Source organism: Cetorhinus maximus, chromosome 16 (genome assembly GCF_964194155.1).
Source record: "Cetorhinus maximus chromosome 16, sCetMax3.hap1.1, whole genome shotgun sequence".
Taxonomy (NCBI): domain Eukaryota; kingdom Metazoa; phylum Chordata; class Chondrichthyes; order Lamniformes; family Cetorhinidae; genus Cetorhinus; species Cetorhinus maximus.
Window position 1 is genome coordinate 96085672 of NC_135894.1, and position 15802 is coordinate 96101473.

General features: G+C 44.1%; 1 protein-coding gene across 3 annotated transcripts in view; it reads left to right on the plus strand.

Annotated features, from left to right (window-relative positions):
- Positions 1–15802, plus strand: part of ncam2a (neural cell adhesion molecule 2a) — a 1392794-nt gene that overhangs the window by 1226045 nt on the left and 150947 nt on the right. Inside the window, exon 14 of one of the 3 annotated variants that reach the window (XM_078560370.1) lies at positions 11703–11830. The exons of the other annotated variants lie outside the window; for them this stretch is intronic. Coding sequence (XP_078416496.1) covers positions 11703–11707 — 5 coding nt within the window. The 3' untranslated portion in view covers positions 11708–11830. Of the gene's footprint in view, positions 1–11702; positions 11831–15802 lie in introns of those variants that run through there. 3 annotated transcript variants of the gene reach the window in all.

The window sequence follows — 15802 nt, forward strand, 5'->3', positions numbered from 1 at the left end:
AAGGTCAGATATGGGGATGTTCACTGATGATTGCACAATGTTCAACACCATTCATGACTGTTCAGTTCCTGAAGCAGTCCATGTCCAAATGCAGCAAGACCTGGACAATATGCAGGCTTGGGCTGACAAGTGACAAGTAATATTCGTGCCACACAAGTGTCAGGCAATGACCATCTCCAACAAGGGAAAATCTAACCATTGCCTCTTGACATTCAATGGCATTATCATCGCTGAATCCTTCCTCGCACCTATCAACATCCTAAGGGTTACCGTTGACCAGAAACTGAACTGGACTGGCCATATAAATACCATAGCTACAAAAGCAGGTCAGAGGCTAGGTATCCTGCTGCGAGCAACTCACGTCCTGACTCCCCAAAGCCTGTCCACCATCTACAAGGCATAAATCAGGAGTGTGATGGAATACTCTGCACTTGCTGGATGAGTGCAACTCCCACAACACTCAAGAAGCTTGATACCATCCAGGACAAATCAGCCCGCTTGATTGGCATCCCTTCCACAAACATTCACTCCCTCCACCACCGACGAACAGTAGCAGCAGTGTGTACCATCTACAAGATGCACTGCAGGAACTCACCAAGCCTCCTCAGATAGCACCTTCCAAACCCATGACCACTACCATCTAGAAGGACAAGGACAGCAGATAGATGGGAACACCACCACCTGGAAGTTCCCCTCCAAGCCATTCACCATCCTGACTTGGAAATATATCACTGTTCCTTCACTGTTGCTAAGTCAAAATCCTGGAAATCTCTCCCTAACAGCACTGTGGGTGTACCTACACCACATGGACTGCAGCGGTTCAAGAAGGCAGCTCACCACCACCTTGTCAAGAGCAACTAGGGATGGGCAATAAATGCTGGCCCAGGCAGTGACAGCCACATCCCGTGAACAAATGAAAACAAACCCGTCTGTTCCCCTGGATATCAAATCCTCTATTATTGTTGTTATCAAAACTGAACACCATTAGAGAATGAGATGCACTCACCGGACTCCTGCCCTACCTGTCTGGTCCTCCTTGACTGTCCTACGGTCACCCATTCTCTCTCTGCTTGCACACCCTAAAGCTGTGGAGTGACCACCTCTTGAAATGTACTGTCCGTGTAGCTTTACGAATGCATGACAGTGACTCCAGATGCTGCTCCAGCTCCAAAACCCAGAGCCCAACTCCTCTACCCGATGTCAGATCCTGCACATTTGGTTTTCCAGAGCACAAGAAGTGTCTCTGAGTTCCCACATGAAACAGAATGTGCATTCTGTGGGATTCAAATGCCTTCCCCTACCTCTATTAATTAGACTATTAACTAACATAACAGAAATAAAATAAAGGCAAAAAATTCTACTTCCCAGCTACTAACAATCAGCTTTTACTCTATTACTGATGTCAACTTAAGTTTCTTACCTCACTCCCTGATGATTGTGCTCCTTTACCTCCGCACTCTCCTATTCTTGAGCTAATTGATCAGATGCTAAACACACACAAGGTGGTAGAAGGAAACGTAACCCTATACTTGACTTAAGAACCTCGGGCTCTTCCCCGTGTTGATTGTGAGGCCACATGGACAGCATATTTTTCATTTCTCCTGATTGATTTTGCTCCTGCTCCTTTATTTCCAGCCTCCGTCCTCCTGGCATTCTTAGCAGCATTTATCCACCATATTTTCCATATTCATTGACATCTTCACTCAACAAAAATCTATCCATCTCAGTCTGGAGAGCGGGTCCAGCATTTAAAGAGCCCATCATTTGATGGGCTCTTTGATGATGCTTTTGCAGCAGAGTGACATTTTCTAGACTTCAGGGCTGAAACACGTTTTCCTCAACAAGACGCGCAGATATAGATCAAACTAGTCATTACTCTTCTCATTGTTTCTAAGACATAATGCGGGTGGTGGGAGGACAAGGGGGGGTGGATTTTCTGGAGGCGTCCAAGGTCTCAAATGCTGGTAGAGAGTCAGCGAGCCTTCTCCTAGAATACCTAGTGAAGGTATTCAGTGCCTTTCAGGCACTTAAGTGTCCAGCGGAGGGCCTTCCACGGGATCAAGGACCCCGGGATGGAAATCCTGCCCACCGAGAGCTACCAGCCAATCAGAGGCTGGCACCCCTTTTCTCACCAGTGTAACCGGGGAGGTGGTGTCTGCTGCAGGAACAACGGTCAACTGAGGCCCAGGATGGAGGAGCGATCCAGACCAGAGGTAAGTCATGGAGGGAGGGGCTTCATAGGATGGGGATCATGGAGGGGGGTTTGGCAGAAAGGGCAGGGATGTGGCTCTCAGCTGCCCCCTCTCTTCACAAATTCAGGTCCCTCGAACGGGTACTGAGTATCTATGGAAGAGGGAGACGCGTACCCAGGAGACCTCAAGCAGCCTGTGTAGGTTTGCATGTCATGGTCCCCGAGTGCCAACAGGCCCACTCGCCTGCTCACAGCACCACTTCGAGGACAGCAGGGGAACCCTCCCAAGTAGCATGGCCAACAATTATCGTTAATCGCCCGCTGAAGGACCTCAATTAGTGGCTGGGAAGCAAGTCCGATGATGGCTCACCCACCCTGGACTTACTTTTGGCGGAGGTGGAAAGGTAGAGGAATGCTTGCACGCCACCCTGCTGCCTGATTCAATGCCCTCTCCTCCTCCAAACATGCCATGAGAGATGGCATAAAATTCCTCCTTACGGGTTGAAATCCCAGTCCAGAGACCTGAGCAAAACCTTTACTGAAGCTACCAGTGCAGGGCTGGATGAACTTAGGAAATAGGAACATAGGATTTAGGAGCAGGAGTATTCCATTTGGCCCTTCAACCCTGAACTACCATTCAATAAGATCATGGTTGATCTGGCTGTGGTCTCAACTCCACTTTCCTGTCTGTCCTCCATAACCCTTGACTCCCTTGTCTACCAAAAATCTGTTTAACTCAGCCTTGAATATATTCAGTGATCCAGCCTCCACTGCTCTCTGGGGAAGAGAATTCCACAGACTAACATATAACATAATATTATGTCACATCAGTACTTGAAGGACAGCAGGGGAATTTTCCCAAGTGGCATGGCCAAGATCCTTAAATTAGCATCACTAAGAGACAGATTATATGATCATTATTGCATTGCTGTTTGTGTGACTTAACTGTGCATAAATTGGTTGTTGTATTTCTTATAATACAACAATTTGATGACATTTCAAAAGGGCAACATTGGTTGGTAAGGGCTTTGAGGCATCCTGAGGTTATGAAAGGCACCATATAAACGCAAGTTATTTGTTATTATTTATACATAGCCATGTTAATCAGGGTAGTATTTACCAAATGCACTGTAGTGACATCTGCTGGCAGAAGGGGAATATTGCATCTTCCTTTGCTTTCACTCTCTTGGTAACTGTCCAACTTGGACCCCTCTAGTCCATTCCATGTGCTGATTGGAGATGTGACCATATAGCCCTATCTAACAGTGGCTGGTCTCTAACACCCTGGCAGCTTATTGACTCTACTTTCAAAGTTGTTTTGTAAATATCTATATGTGAACCACGCAGAAAGAGAGGGAATATTGTCCACTCTGTCTTGGCGCTAACATTGTGTAATGCATTTTACACATGCTTGTTTCTATAGGAGCTTTATGAATGTTGATGTTTGCTTTTAAATACTTAGCAGTCCCACCATTAGTCTGTTGGCTTCTCTCACACACACACAGAGTTCAATTTATCCACAGTCTGGCACACATCGACTGGGGAAGGGAAAGGTACTGATGCATGGATGACCTTATTACATGGAAACAATTATTTCAATCACCCTGTTGACTAGCTCCAATCCAGTCAGCACTGTCAGAAACTCCTTATTTCCGCTCATTTGCATGTAGTGAAAAGAGATCTCGACATCTGCCATCTGATGTCAGAATACTGACTAACCCTGGCATCTTCAGGGACCCGCATACAAAAAGCCAGAAAGAAACAAACACCTTCCAGTTGGCTGATGGTGTTGTTTCCATTTTGCATTGACGCCAAAAATAGTCACTATCGGCCTCCATAAACCTAAGCTGATCAAAAATGCTGCTGCTGTACCCTTGCTCACACCAAGTCCCATTCCTTCCTCACCTCTGTGGTCACACAGTCCTACACAAGCTCCCAGTCCAGAAACATCACAATCATACAATTCTTACCCTTGTGATTCATTCCCTCCATGGCCTCACCCCCTCCCTATCTCTATAACCCCTCAGAGAGGGGCATGGTGACAGTGGCAGGGTGGTAATCTCACTTGGCTAATATTCCAGAGACCCAGGGTAATGCTCTGGGGACCTGGGTTTAAATCCCACCACAGCGGGTAGAGGAAATTGAATTCAATAAAAAACTGGAATTAAAAGTCTGACCACAAACCATTGCCAATTGTCATAAAAAAACCCATCTGGTTCACTAATGCCCTTTAAGGAAACATAGAAATTAAGAGTAGGCCATGGCTCATCATGGCTCATGGCTGATCATCCAACTCAATAGTCTGCTCCCGCTTTCTCCCCATATCCTTTGATCCCTTTCGCTGCAAGAGCTATATCTAACTCCTTCTTGAAAACATACAATGTTTTGGCCTCAACTACTTTCTGTGGTAGTGAATTCCACAGGCTCACCACTCTCTGGGTGAAGAAATTTCTCCTCATCTCAGGCCTAAATGGTCTACCCCGTATCCTCAGACTGTGACCCCTGGTTCTGGACTCCCCCACCATCGGGAACATCCTTCCTACATCTACCCTGTCTAGTCCTGTTAGAATTTTAGAGGTTTCTATGACATCCCCCCTCATTCTTCTGAACTCCAGTGAATATAATCCTAATCGACTCAATCTCTCTTCATATTTCAGTCCCACCATCCCAGGAATCAGTCTGGTAAACCTTCGCTGCACTTCCTCTATAGCAAGAACATCCTTCCTCAGATAAGGAGACCAAAACTGCACACAATATTCCAGGTGTGGTCTCACCAAGGCCCTGTATAATTGCAGCAAGACATCCCTGTTCCTGTACTCGAATCCTCCAGCTACAAAGGCCAACATATCATTTGCCTTCTTTACCACCTACTGCATCTGCATGCTTACCTTCAGCGACTGCTGTACGAGGACACCCAGGTCTCATTGCACATTCCCCTCTCTCAATTTATAGCCATTCAGATAATAATCTGCCTTCCTGTTTTTGCTACCAAAGTGGATAACCTCACATTTATCCACATTATACTGCATCTGCCATGCATTTGCCCACTCACTCAGCTTGTCCAAATCACACTGAAGCATCTCTGCATCCTCCTCACAGCTCACCCTCCCACCCAGCTTTGTGGGAAATTTGGAGATATTACATTTAATTCCCTCATCTAAATCATTAATATGTATTGTGAACAACTGGGGTACCAGGATCGATCCCTGCGGTACCCCACTAGTCACTGCCTGCCATTCGGAAAAAGACCCGTTTATTCCTACTCTTTGATTCCTGTCTGCCAACCAGTTTTCTATCCATCTCAATACACTACCCCCAATCCCATGTGCTTTAATTTTACATGCTAATATCTTATGTGGGACTTTGTTGAAAGCCTTCTTAAAGTTCAAATAAACCACCTGCGCTGGCTCTCCCTCATCTCTAGTTACACATTCGAAATGTTCCAGTAGATTTGTCAAGCATGATTTCCCTTTTGTAAACCCATGCTGATTCTGTCCGATTCTGCCACTGTTTTCCAAGTGCTCAGCTATTGAATCTTTTATAATGGACTCTAGAAGGAAACCTGCTGTCCTACATGTGACTCCAGATCCACAGCAATGACTCTTAATACTCTCTGAAGGAGGGCAATTAGTGATGGGAAATAAATGCTGGCCTAGCTAGCAATGCCCACACCCCATGAAGGAAAAATAAAAAAACCTCCTCCAGCCCTGTTACCCTTTGAGATCTCCACACTCCTCTAATTCTGGCCTCTTATGCATCCTAGATTTTCATTGCTCCACATTTGGTCTTCAGCTGCCTGGGCCCTAAGTTCTTAAATTGTCTCCCTAAACCTTTCCAACTCTCCTTTCTGAAGCCCCTTAAAACCGATCTCTTTGACCAAGCTTTTGGTCACCTGTCCAGATATCTATTTATTTGGCTCAGCATCACTTTTTGTTTGATAATGTTGCTGTGAAGGGAATAATTCATTAAAGGCATCATATAAATGTAAACTATTGTTGTTGACATATCCTGATTTGGTTGTTAGTAAGCCACAACCAGCAAAACCATCAACAAAGAATGAGAAAAATCAGTTAGTAGCGCTCTATTGATGCCTTTAAAAAATAGAGTTGGGTCAGTGCCTGATGAGGAAAGGGGCACTGAGGGTTTGAAATTTTCAGAGAACTGTTGGAGCCATGTCAAGTGCGAGGTACAGATTTAGAGTAATTGGCACAGCAGCAGATGGATAAGGTCTGGAGTGCATTGCCTGAGATTGTGGTGGAGCCTATCAAAGCATTCAAAAGGGAATTAGACTGTTATCTGAAAAGGAAGAATGTGCAGGGTCATGGGGAGAAGACAGGAGAATGGCACTAAGTGAATTGCTCATTCAGAGAGGCGGTGCAGACATGATGGGACAAATGGCCTCCTTCTGCACTGTAATAACTCTGTGATTCTTGGGTTCAGGAAGGGAGCCTATGATCATTGCAGTCATGCAAACTTGATGGACCAATGGTCTTTCCTCATCCGAAGCTTTACTTTGTTAAGGACTGGGATACATTTTTGTATTCTTAGTACTGGAGCATGCAAGTTTAAAAGATAAATATCAATTGCTGAATTTGTATGGCACCTTTTCTCATCATTAGCATATCTCAAAAGCTACTCATGAAGTGAAGTACAAAATTACAAACGTAGGAAATTGATAGGCAGCAAAATACCAGTTGGTCTTTCAGGCTTACTCACAGAATCACAACATATGGTGCGTCAGGATTTGGAACCCATTTCAAGCAGCATTCATTTCCAGCTCCCGACCATGAGTCATGTAATCTGAAACCTAAAACATTTTGAAGCAGAGTTAGTCAGCAAACATAGCTAGCATTCTGTGTCGACAATGTCCCACAAACAGCAATGATGTCTCGAGGGTGGAATGTTCTTCGGGACATGGAACCAGTGCTACGATATCTTGAACTTTGGCCTGAAGAGGCAGACAGGTTGAAGTCCCATCCAAAGGCCAGCAACCCCAATATTCCCCATTATGCTGAAGATAATGGACCAAAGCTTTCGGGAGTGAGGCATCCACCCGTATAGCTCATCAGTTAGACTTTTCCCAGTGGCCTTCAGCTTTAAAATGTTGTGCTTCACAGCTTACCGGAAGTGCAAGCTAATAGCAACGCAATGAGGACAACTGGACATCTGACACCTTAGTGGACAGTGGAACAGCCTATCTCCTTATGATGCTGAGGGGACGCTGTGGGGGAGTCTAGAACTAGGGGCAGGGTTTCAGGATAAGGGGGTCATCCACTTAGATGGTGATGAGGAGAGTTTTCTTTACCTCACAAGTCCCTGAACCATTGAATTCTCTACCCCAGAGAGGCAGTGTGACTGAGTCATTGAATATATTCGAGGCTGAGGTTGACAGATTTTGGAACTATAGGAAAGTCAAGAGTCATGGGGAACAGGCAGGAAAGTGGAGTTGAGGTCAATGTTGTGGTGAATTATAATGCTATAAGATTGTTCTTTTTGGGACAACTTCAGACCAGGTGTACCTCTCAGACGACCCCTTTGAACCTTAGATTGAGAAAGACAGATCTTAAAGACGCTAAGTGGGTCTGAAGGATTTATTTGTCTCTTGCCAAAGGAAAGGAATCTGCTGGGAGTATTACCGTCTCCAGCTAGCTTTTTAAACAAGTTTCAGCCAGATTATAATATTCCAGATATTACAAGGGTCCGGACACCTCTGCTCAGTAATGTAACTCTCCATCAAAGAGTGTATGGAATCGGGGGTCACAAGTTAGCAATACAGAAGACTATGTGAGACAATAAAAATTCTAAACAGCATAAAAGAACCAAACATGCAATTCAGAGTCTTATAAGGCAGTAAATCACAACATTAACAGTTCTAGGAAAACATAGAAAATACAATCTTATTTCTAATACAGAATCCAGTTTTTAATTAAAAATATTGTTACAGTAAAGTATTTTACGTAGGATATCCATCAATTATTAAAGTAACATTTATCTTAATTCCCCGAATGGTGATTGCAGAGTTAGCAAAATGACTCTGTCCCAAGTTGAGTAAAGAGTTATCACCGCTGACTCCTAATAATTGTACATTTATTGTGAAAGATGCTTGAATGAATTCTGTGAATCTAAAATTCCAATGTGTGCTTTCAATATTTATAATGTTTCTTGAGGTTGCCTAACTAATTTCTCACATATGGGTGTGGTATATTAATTGTAATTGAGTTCAGCCTCCTTAGGTCCCAAATAAGATTGTTCATTTCTAGGTAAGATTTTCCGGTTTGACTTCTAAGAAAGTTTAATCAGGAGTGAACTGTGAGCCTCAAGATGGTCAAATTCCACTACTCATCTTGCTGTGTTTCAGGTTATAATGCAGTTTTGGGTTGGGCTAGCTTTGTTTAAAAAAATAATCAGTTTGTTGCGTTTAGCGCTATCGGTATAAAATCGTCTTATCAAACACATCAAACTGTGGTAGCTTCTCATGACAGTTTTAACCTTGTGACTTCGGGTGTGAATCCATCTTAGAGGTTATCCTTGCGATTGTGAGAAGAAGCAAGTCCCTTCATATGAAGGGACTCGGTGTGAACTTTAATTAATTTTTTAAAGCAGAAGTTTTAATTTTCTAAGCTTTCATTCAGAGGAAAATAAATCTTTTAACCTCATAACCCCTCATTACGGCCGGATTCCTTTACATGGGTCCCTTCATAATATCAGGTCAGCTATGATCTTATTGAATGGCGGAGCAGGCTCGAGGGGCCGAGTGGCCTACTCCTGCTCCTATTTCTTATGTACTTTTATTCTTAGGATGGAGAAAGAAACAGAGGAAAGACAGACAAGGAAGTAAGATGAATTAGAGTCAAACCAGGTACAGAGAAAGAGATAAAGAAAAGGAAAGGAAGATTGGATTAGGAGAGAAGAGGCAGAAAGGAAAAGTAAGATGACATAAAAATGTCAACTTTATTTTTTTTTAACTCCTAAAAAGAATTTAATACCTGTGGGAATCATCATTTAAATTGTTACCTTTGCGGACTGGAGGGATTAATTGGCATTGCAATAACAATTATCATGCCATTAAATGGATACTTAGGTTATTATTTATGAGCCCTAACTTTCTGTGGTGAGTTTAATAGTCAATTAATGTATTAATGTGCATATCCAGCTAGTTCTTAGAAATAACGGGGCGGCGAAGGACGAGATGCTATTTGTGTGAAGCAAAGAGTGGAGCAAAATAAATCGCCCAGAGTTCATGAGATTTGCAACTCACGGTGTAAATTTTCATGCCCTGAGTGTGCTGGCTGATTTGCTCATTAATTAGGCTGTCTGTTGTTACCATGCCATTATTTTTCCAGCAGTGTTTGGCCTAATAAAGCCCCTTAGCTCCGATTTAACTGTGAGAAAGGGGCATGCTTCTGGCTTGACATGACATGCTGAAGTAGAGGCCCAGACCTTCTTCCCATGAACCAAACCTGACCCCCTCCAAAACCTGCTGTCGGTGACCTCAGACCTGCATGGGGTACGGAGGAGGACAGGAGAGGAGAAATCTGGAGTCCCCATAGGTTTTTTTTTTTGCTGAGGCCTGGAGGGGAATCACTCCTGCCGCTGCCGTCAAGCAAACCTCTCTTAAAATAAATAATCACTTCATATTTTAGCCCTCTCTTGGGCCTGCTGTTCTTCCAGTATCCGGAGCTGCTGGTAAAGCTCAAACTGGGGCCCAAACGTGGGCTGCTAAGGGTTAAAATACAGACAAGCTCCGAATGATGTCATCAGACCTGGACCCTTGGAACTTAAGCAGAGGGTGGTCTCGCTGCCTAGTACAAAGGCCTCTTTTGTCTGTTATAAAAGTGTCGTGTGGACTGAGGCCAACAAGGAACATGGGAGTGGGATCACTGCAAGGATTTCAAAGCCTCTCTTCTGTTAATTCGGTAGTCTTAGCTGCAGAGATGCGGGGACGAGCTTTGGTTACTCTCAGTCACGCTTGGTACCCTGCTGGCATTGACGTCGGAGGCAGCTCGGGAGCAGATATTTTATGTAGCATTTTCCTGTCATCCTGACGTTCAGCTTCAGTAACACAGTGAATGAACGCTGCTGTGCAGGGTCCACTTTCACCCGTGCAGTACAATCCCATGTCAAACATTTGATCTTCCTCCCTGAGCTAGGGAGGTGATTTTGAATGCTATCCACCGGAGCCTGATGGAAACCGCTATGTGTGCTGACATCAGGTGCGTGCAGGATAGAGCTCCATGCTCCCCGTGGTCATTCGCTGGCTGACATTTATTGTCGAGGCTTGCGTTGAAAGAATGTCACACGGGCGAGGTACTGGAGGGTACGTGGTTCCTGTGAAAATGTACTCGGAAAGATCCAGCATTTCAGAGGAGGAGAGAGATTGGGGAATGCGTGATTGATCTGACAATGAGCAGGCAAGGGCTCGATGGGCCAAATGACCTCCTCCATAGTATGATTCTATTCTAAGTAGCAGCCTAGCTAATGGACAGCCAACATTTCAAAAGCATAAAAGACTAACAAAGAGTGAGTAATGGGGACTGTATATTCAAATTTCCCATTATAATCTCTAAATATTAAGGAGCAATTGCATAGATTGCATATCGTCTTAAAAAGGCAGCTTAGGGCCCTCACTTGTGCTTTTTAAATCAGAGTCTGGCTTTACTTAGTAGAACTGTTTTCCTTCTCAACACCTTATTACAGTAAACTTCTTACTTCCCTCAGTTTCCCATCCTCTGACCGTCTACGGGCATTTCAAATTAAGCTCGCTAGAGAGAAGGAGCTTTCATTTAGGAGCTTTGCTGACCTCCGGACGTCCCAAAGTGCTTCTCAGTCAAGCAAGTCATCTCGTGAAATGTATTTGCTGTTGTAACATTGACAAATACTCATGGCAGTCTCCCACAGGTAAAACTGAGATCAGTGACCAGATAACCTGCTTTTAGTGAAGTTGGTTGAGGGATAAATGTTGGCCCAGGTCACTAGAGAAACCCTCTGTTCTTCAAATGGAGCCAAACGTCCTTCAACAAACATCACTAATAGAAAACAAATCACCTATTCATTCTGTCACTGCTGTTTGCGGGAGCTTGCTGTGTGCAAATTGGCTGCAGCGTTTCCTACACTACAACAGCGGCTTCAAAAGTGCTTCATTGGCTGTAAGCCCACTGGGACATTCTGAGGTTGTGAAAGGTGCTATATAAATGCAAGGTTCTTCCTTTCTGAGTGAAAGTGCCACATAAATATTCGCTGAACCCCAACAGCTAATGAGCAAGACTGCAGGATATTCACATACCTTCACACCTCGACTATTAAACCCTGCATCTCTGATCATTTTGTGTGTTAATCAGGGAGGCATCCAAGGCGCTATATCATGTGGAGCAATTCATTATCACAGTCTGTACCTAACACTGATTGGCTGGAATAATTAACCAAGATTGCGAAATATAATCAGTTTTCTCATCTAAAAAATGAATAAAGGTGATTCCTTAAAATTGGAAATTTTAAATTCTCCCATCTACAGGTTAAACTTTGCAAACTGCATTCAGCATATGTCTCCACCCCTTCAGAACTGTGATCTCCATGAATTAAAGATGGAATCCATTGTAAGCAAAACCGTTGTGAGAAAAATCATTGGGAACAAAAATAAATTGTGCATCATTTAATTTTCTTTGAAGACTTATTTATTGTTGAAGGTAAAAGGCTATTTTACTGAGCAGGGAATTTAGAGGGTTTAGGTTAGTGTGACAAAACCTTCAGAAAATGTTCAATGAGAGTTACCAACCCTACAGCATAAGGAAGTGTCAGTTGTCCCCTTAGAAAGTGCAGTCCAATTAAGAGCTGAACTGGAAGTAGAAATGGAAGAACAACAGAGTCCCAGACTATGAGTCTATGAGAAGGTCCTTCATGACAGGCTGGTCAAGAAAGTAAGAGCCCGTGGGATCCAAGGCAAAGTGGCACGTTGGATCCAAAATTGACTGAGAGGCAGGAAGCAGAGGGTGATGGTAGACAGATGTTTCTGTGACTGGAAGTCTGTTTCCAGTGGGGTTCCACAGGGCTCGGTGCTGGACCCTTGCTGTTTGTGGCATACATAAGGGATTTGGATTTAAATGTAAGGATAGGATCAAAAAGTTTTCAGATGACATGAAAATTGGTAGGATGGTAACTAGTGAGGAGGATAGCCGTAAACTGAATGAGGATATCAATGGGCTGGTCAGGTGGGCAGAGCAGTGGCAAATGGAATTCAACCTGGAAAAGTGTGAGGTAATGCACTTGGGGAGGGCTAACAAGACAAGGGATTACACTGTGAATGGAAAGTACTGAAGTTGAGAGGGATCTTGGTGTGCATATCTAAAGATCCTTGAGGATAGCAAGGCAGCTAGATAAGGTGGTTAATAAGGCATTTGGGGTACTTGCCTTTATTAGCTGAGGCATAGAATACGAGAGCAAGGAGGTTATGCTGGAACTGTATAAAATGCTGGTTAGGCCACAACTGGAGTACTGCATGCAGTCCTGGTCACCACATTATAGGAAGGATGTGAATGCACTGGAGAGGGTGCAGAGGAGATTTACCAGGATGCAGCCTGGGCTGGAGGGTCTGAGCTATGAGGAAAGATTGGATAGGCTGGGGTTGTGTTCCTTGGAGCAGCGAAGGTTGAGAGGGGACCTGATAGAGGTGTATAAGATTATGAGGGGCATGGATAGGATGGATAGGAAGGCAATTTTTCCATTAGTAGAGGGGTCAATAACCAGGGGGCATAGATTTAAGATAAAAGGTAAAAGGCTAAGAGGGGAGTTGAGGAGAAATGTTTTCACCCAGTGGGTGGTGGGAGTCTGGAACTCACTGCCTGAAAGGATGGTTGAGTCAGAAACTCTCGTAACGTTTAAGAAGTATTTAGATATTCACTCGTGTTGCCGTAGCCTCCAGGGCTATGGGCCAAGCGCTGGAAAATGGGATTAGTGTAGTCAGATCTTTGTTGACTGGCGTGGACACGATGGGTTGAATGGCCTCCTTCTGTGCTATAAACATCTATGAGTCTATATTAGACTGAATAGGTTAAATTATGAGGCAAAATTGCATTGACTAGCCTTTAATTCCCTTGAGTATAGAAGATTAAGGGGCAACCTGATTGAAATGATTAAAGGAGTTGAAAGGACAGATATGAGACAGTCCAGAATCTTAAAATTAGAATTAGGGCTGATGTTAGAGCACAAAGGGTAGTGGAAATCCGGAACACTCTCCCCCACAAACTTGTTGGGACTGAAGGTCAATTGAAAATTTCAGATCTCATGTTGATAAGATTTTGGTTAGCCAGGATATTAAGGGTTACAGAACCAAGGCAGATAAATATCAGCCATGACCTAACTGAATGATAGAACAGACGCAAGGGGCCGAATGGCCGATTCCTGATACGATCTTCCTATTAAGGACCATAGATTCACCTATCTTTTCCTATTAGGGACCATAGCAGCGAGGACACATTGCAAAAGCAGCTCCGTTCTCTTTCCCTCTGCCCTCCCCAGCTTCATCCCTCACACTGTCTAATTCTGTGGGAAGATAAGCTACTGATCATTTGGGACTCATTGGGGTGAGTTTGTTTGTGCCTGCCTACATGAGTGTAAGTGCAGTCATAGGATCATAGAATGGTTACAGCACAGGCAGAGGCCACTTGACCTGTTGCGCACGGCCAGGCTCTCTGCCAGAGCAACTCAGCTAACCCCACTCCCCTGCCCTTTCCCCATCGCCCTGTAAATGTCTTCTCTTCAGGTGCTTATCCAATTCCCTCTTGAAAGCTCTGATTGAATCTGCCTCCGCCACACTCTCGGGCAGCGCATACCAGGCCCTAACCACTCGCTGGGTGGAAAAATGTCTTTCCTCACCTCTGATTCATTTGCCAATCACGTTAAGTCGGCGAGCTCAGGTCCTCGAACTTCTGCCAATGAGAGCAGCTTCTCTCTATCTATTTTGCCTAGATACCCTCATGATTTTGAAGGACTAGAAAAGGGTTCAAACCCCAAAGAAATGCATTATTTTTTATTTATTTTTTTGCAGGTCAGCCTCCTCGCTCAGGGAACTAAGCTCAATTTGGCTGGGGGAGGGTTGCTTGGGAGGGGAACATGGCACTTGAACCCACCTGCATCATGGTAACTGGAGATCTCCCATTAACCTCAAATCGGCCCTTGAGGGCATAGCGGGGGCAGGGGGTGGTGTATGGGTTCCCAGCACATTTGTCAGGAATGCAACTTGCAAATTTTCAGACCCTCATACCTGTGGCGTTGTGTTGCCCACCTTTAAATAAGAGGGAGATAAAGAACTTCATTTACATGGCGCCTTGCACAACCTCAAGCCATCCCAAATCTTCAAGGATGATGGAGTGCTATTGAAGTGTAATCATTATTTTAATGTAGAAAGATGTGGCAGCCAGTTTGCACACAGAAAGCTCCCAAAGACAGCAATATGATAATGACCAGTTTTAATAATGCTGGTTGAGGGATGAATAAGGTACACAATAAGGTCTGAACAATAACTCGGGCTGGGGGGAGACTACTAGAAACTCAGAGATCCATTTATGCTTCTTGCCGTATATCCTACAGTTCTAGCATAATTTTAAAATGCTTTGTGATATTTCAGGACATTAGTGAAGGTAACATTCATCCTTTTCCACTTGAAATCCTTTTCTCTGGAATAGGTACAAATCTAACAAGGGGTGGAACTATTTTCTAAGTAGAACATGGCCATTAGTTTGAAAATAAGCAAGTTGAGTGGATAAAAGTGACATGTAATTAAATCTGTGCAAACCAGTTGTAGGGGAAGATTTAATAAACTTTCACAGTTTCCCTTCTTTACAATTAATTTTACTCTTTTGAACAATGTGCCAAGGTATCTTAACTCCAGCCCCTCCACAACTGCAATGAATACTGCAAATTGCCACGCTGATTAATAGTGAGCTCCACAATGTAATTTCCCTCCCCTCCCCAGCCCCCCATATCTCTCTCTCTCTCTCGCTTCCTCTCTCTCTCTCTATTGGCTTCTATGGACTGTAATTCAGAGCTGCCCAAGTTTAAACCCATAGCCTTGGAACAGCACTAAATGAAAATTGCTATGCACATCTGATCCTGAAGCTAAAAAGATTAACTTATGAGACCAGGCTACATATACTAGGCTTGTACTCCTTTGTGTACTGAAGGTGAAGAGGTTATCTCATTGAGCTATTTACAATGATTAAAGGAGCTGATGTGGCAGATCGAGAGAAACCATTTCCTCTGGTAATTTGGAGTCCAGAGCAAAGAGGCATAACCTTAAAATTAGAGCTATATCATTCAGGCATGATGTCAGGAAACGCTTCTTCACACAAAGGGTAGCGGAAACCTAGGGGGTGGGATTTTCCCATCCCGCCCATGGCAGGTTTTACAGCAGGCAGGAGTGGAGAATCCAGTGGCAGGCACGAATCCGGAAATCTGCCAGTGTAAAAACAGCTTGCAGTTCTCCCAATGGTGGGTTTATGGCAGGTCGCGTATGCTGCCGACTAGTGGCATGAGTGCCATTTGCATTCCTTACCATCTCATGAATGCTCAATAAAACAGCTGCTCAGCAGAATCTTCCAAACGCCTCCACACCAGTGG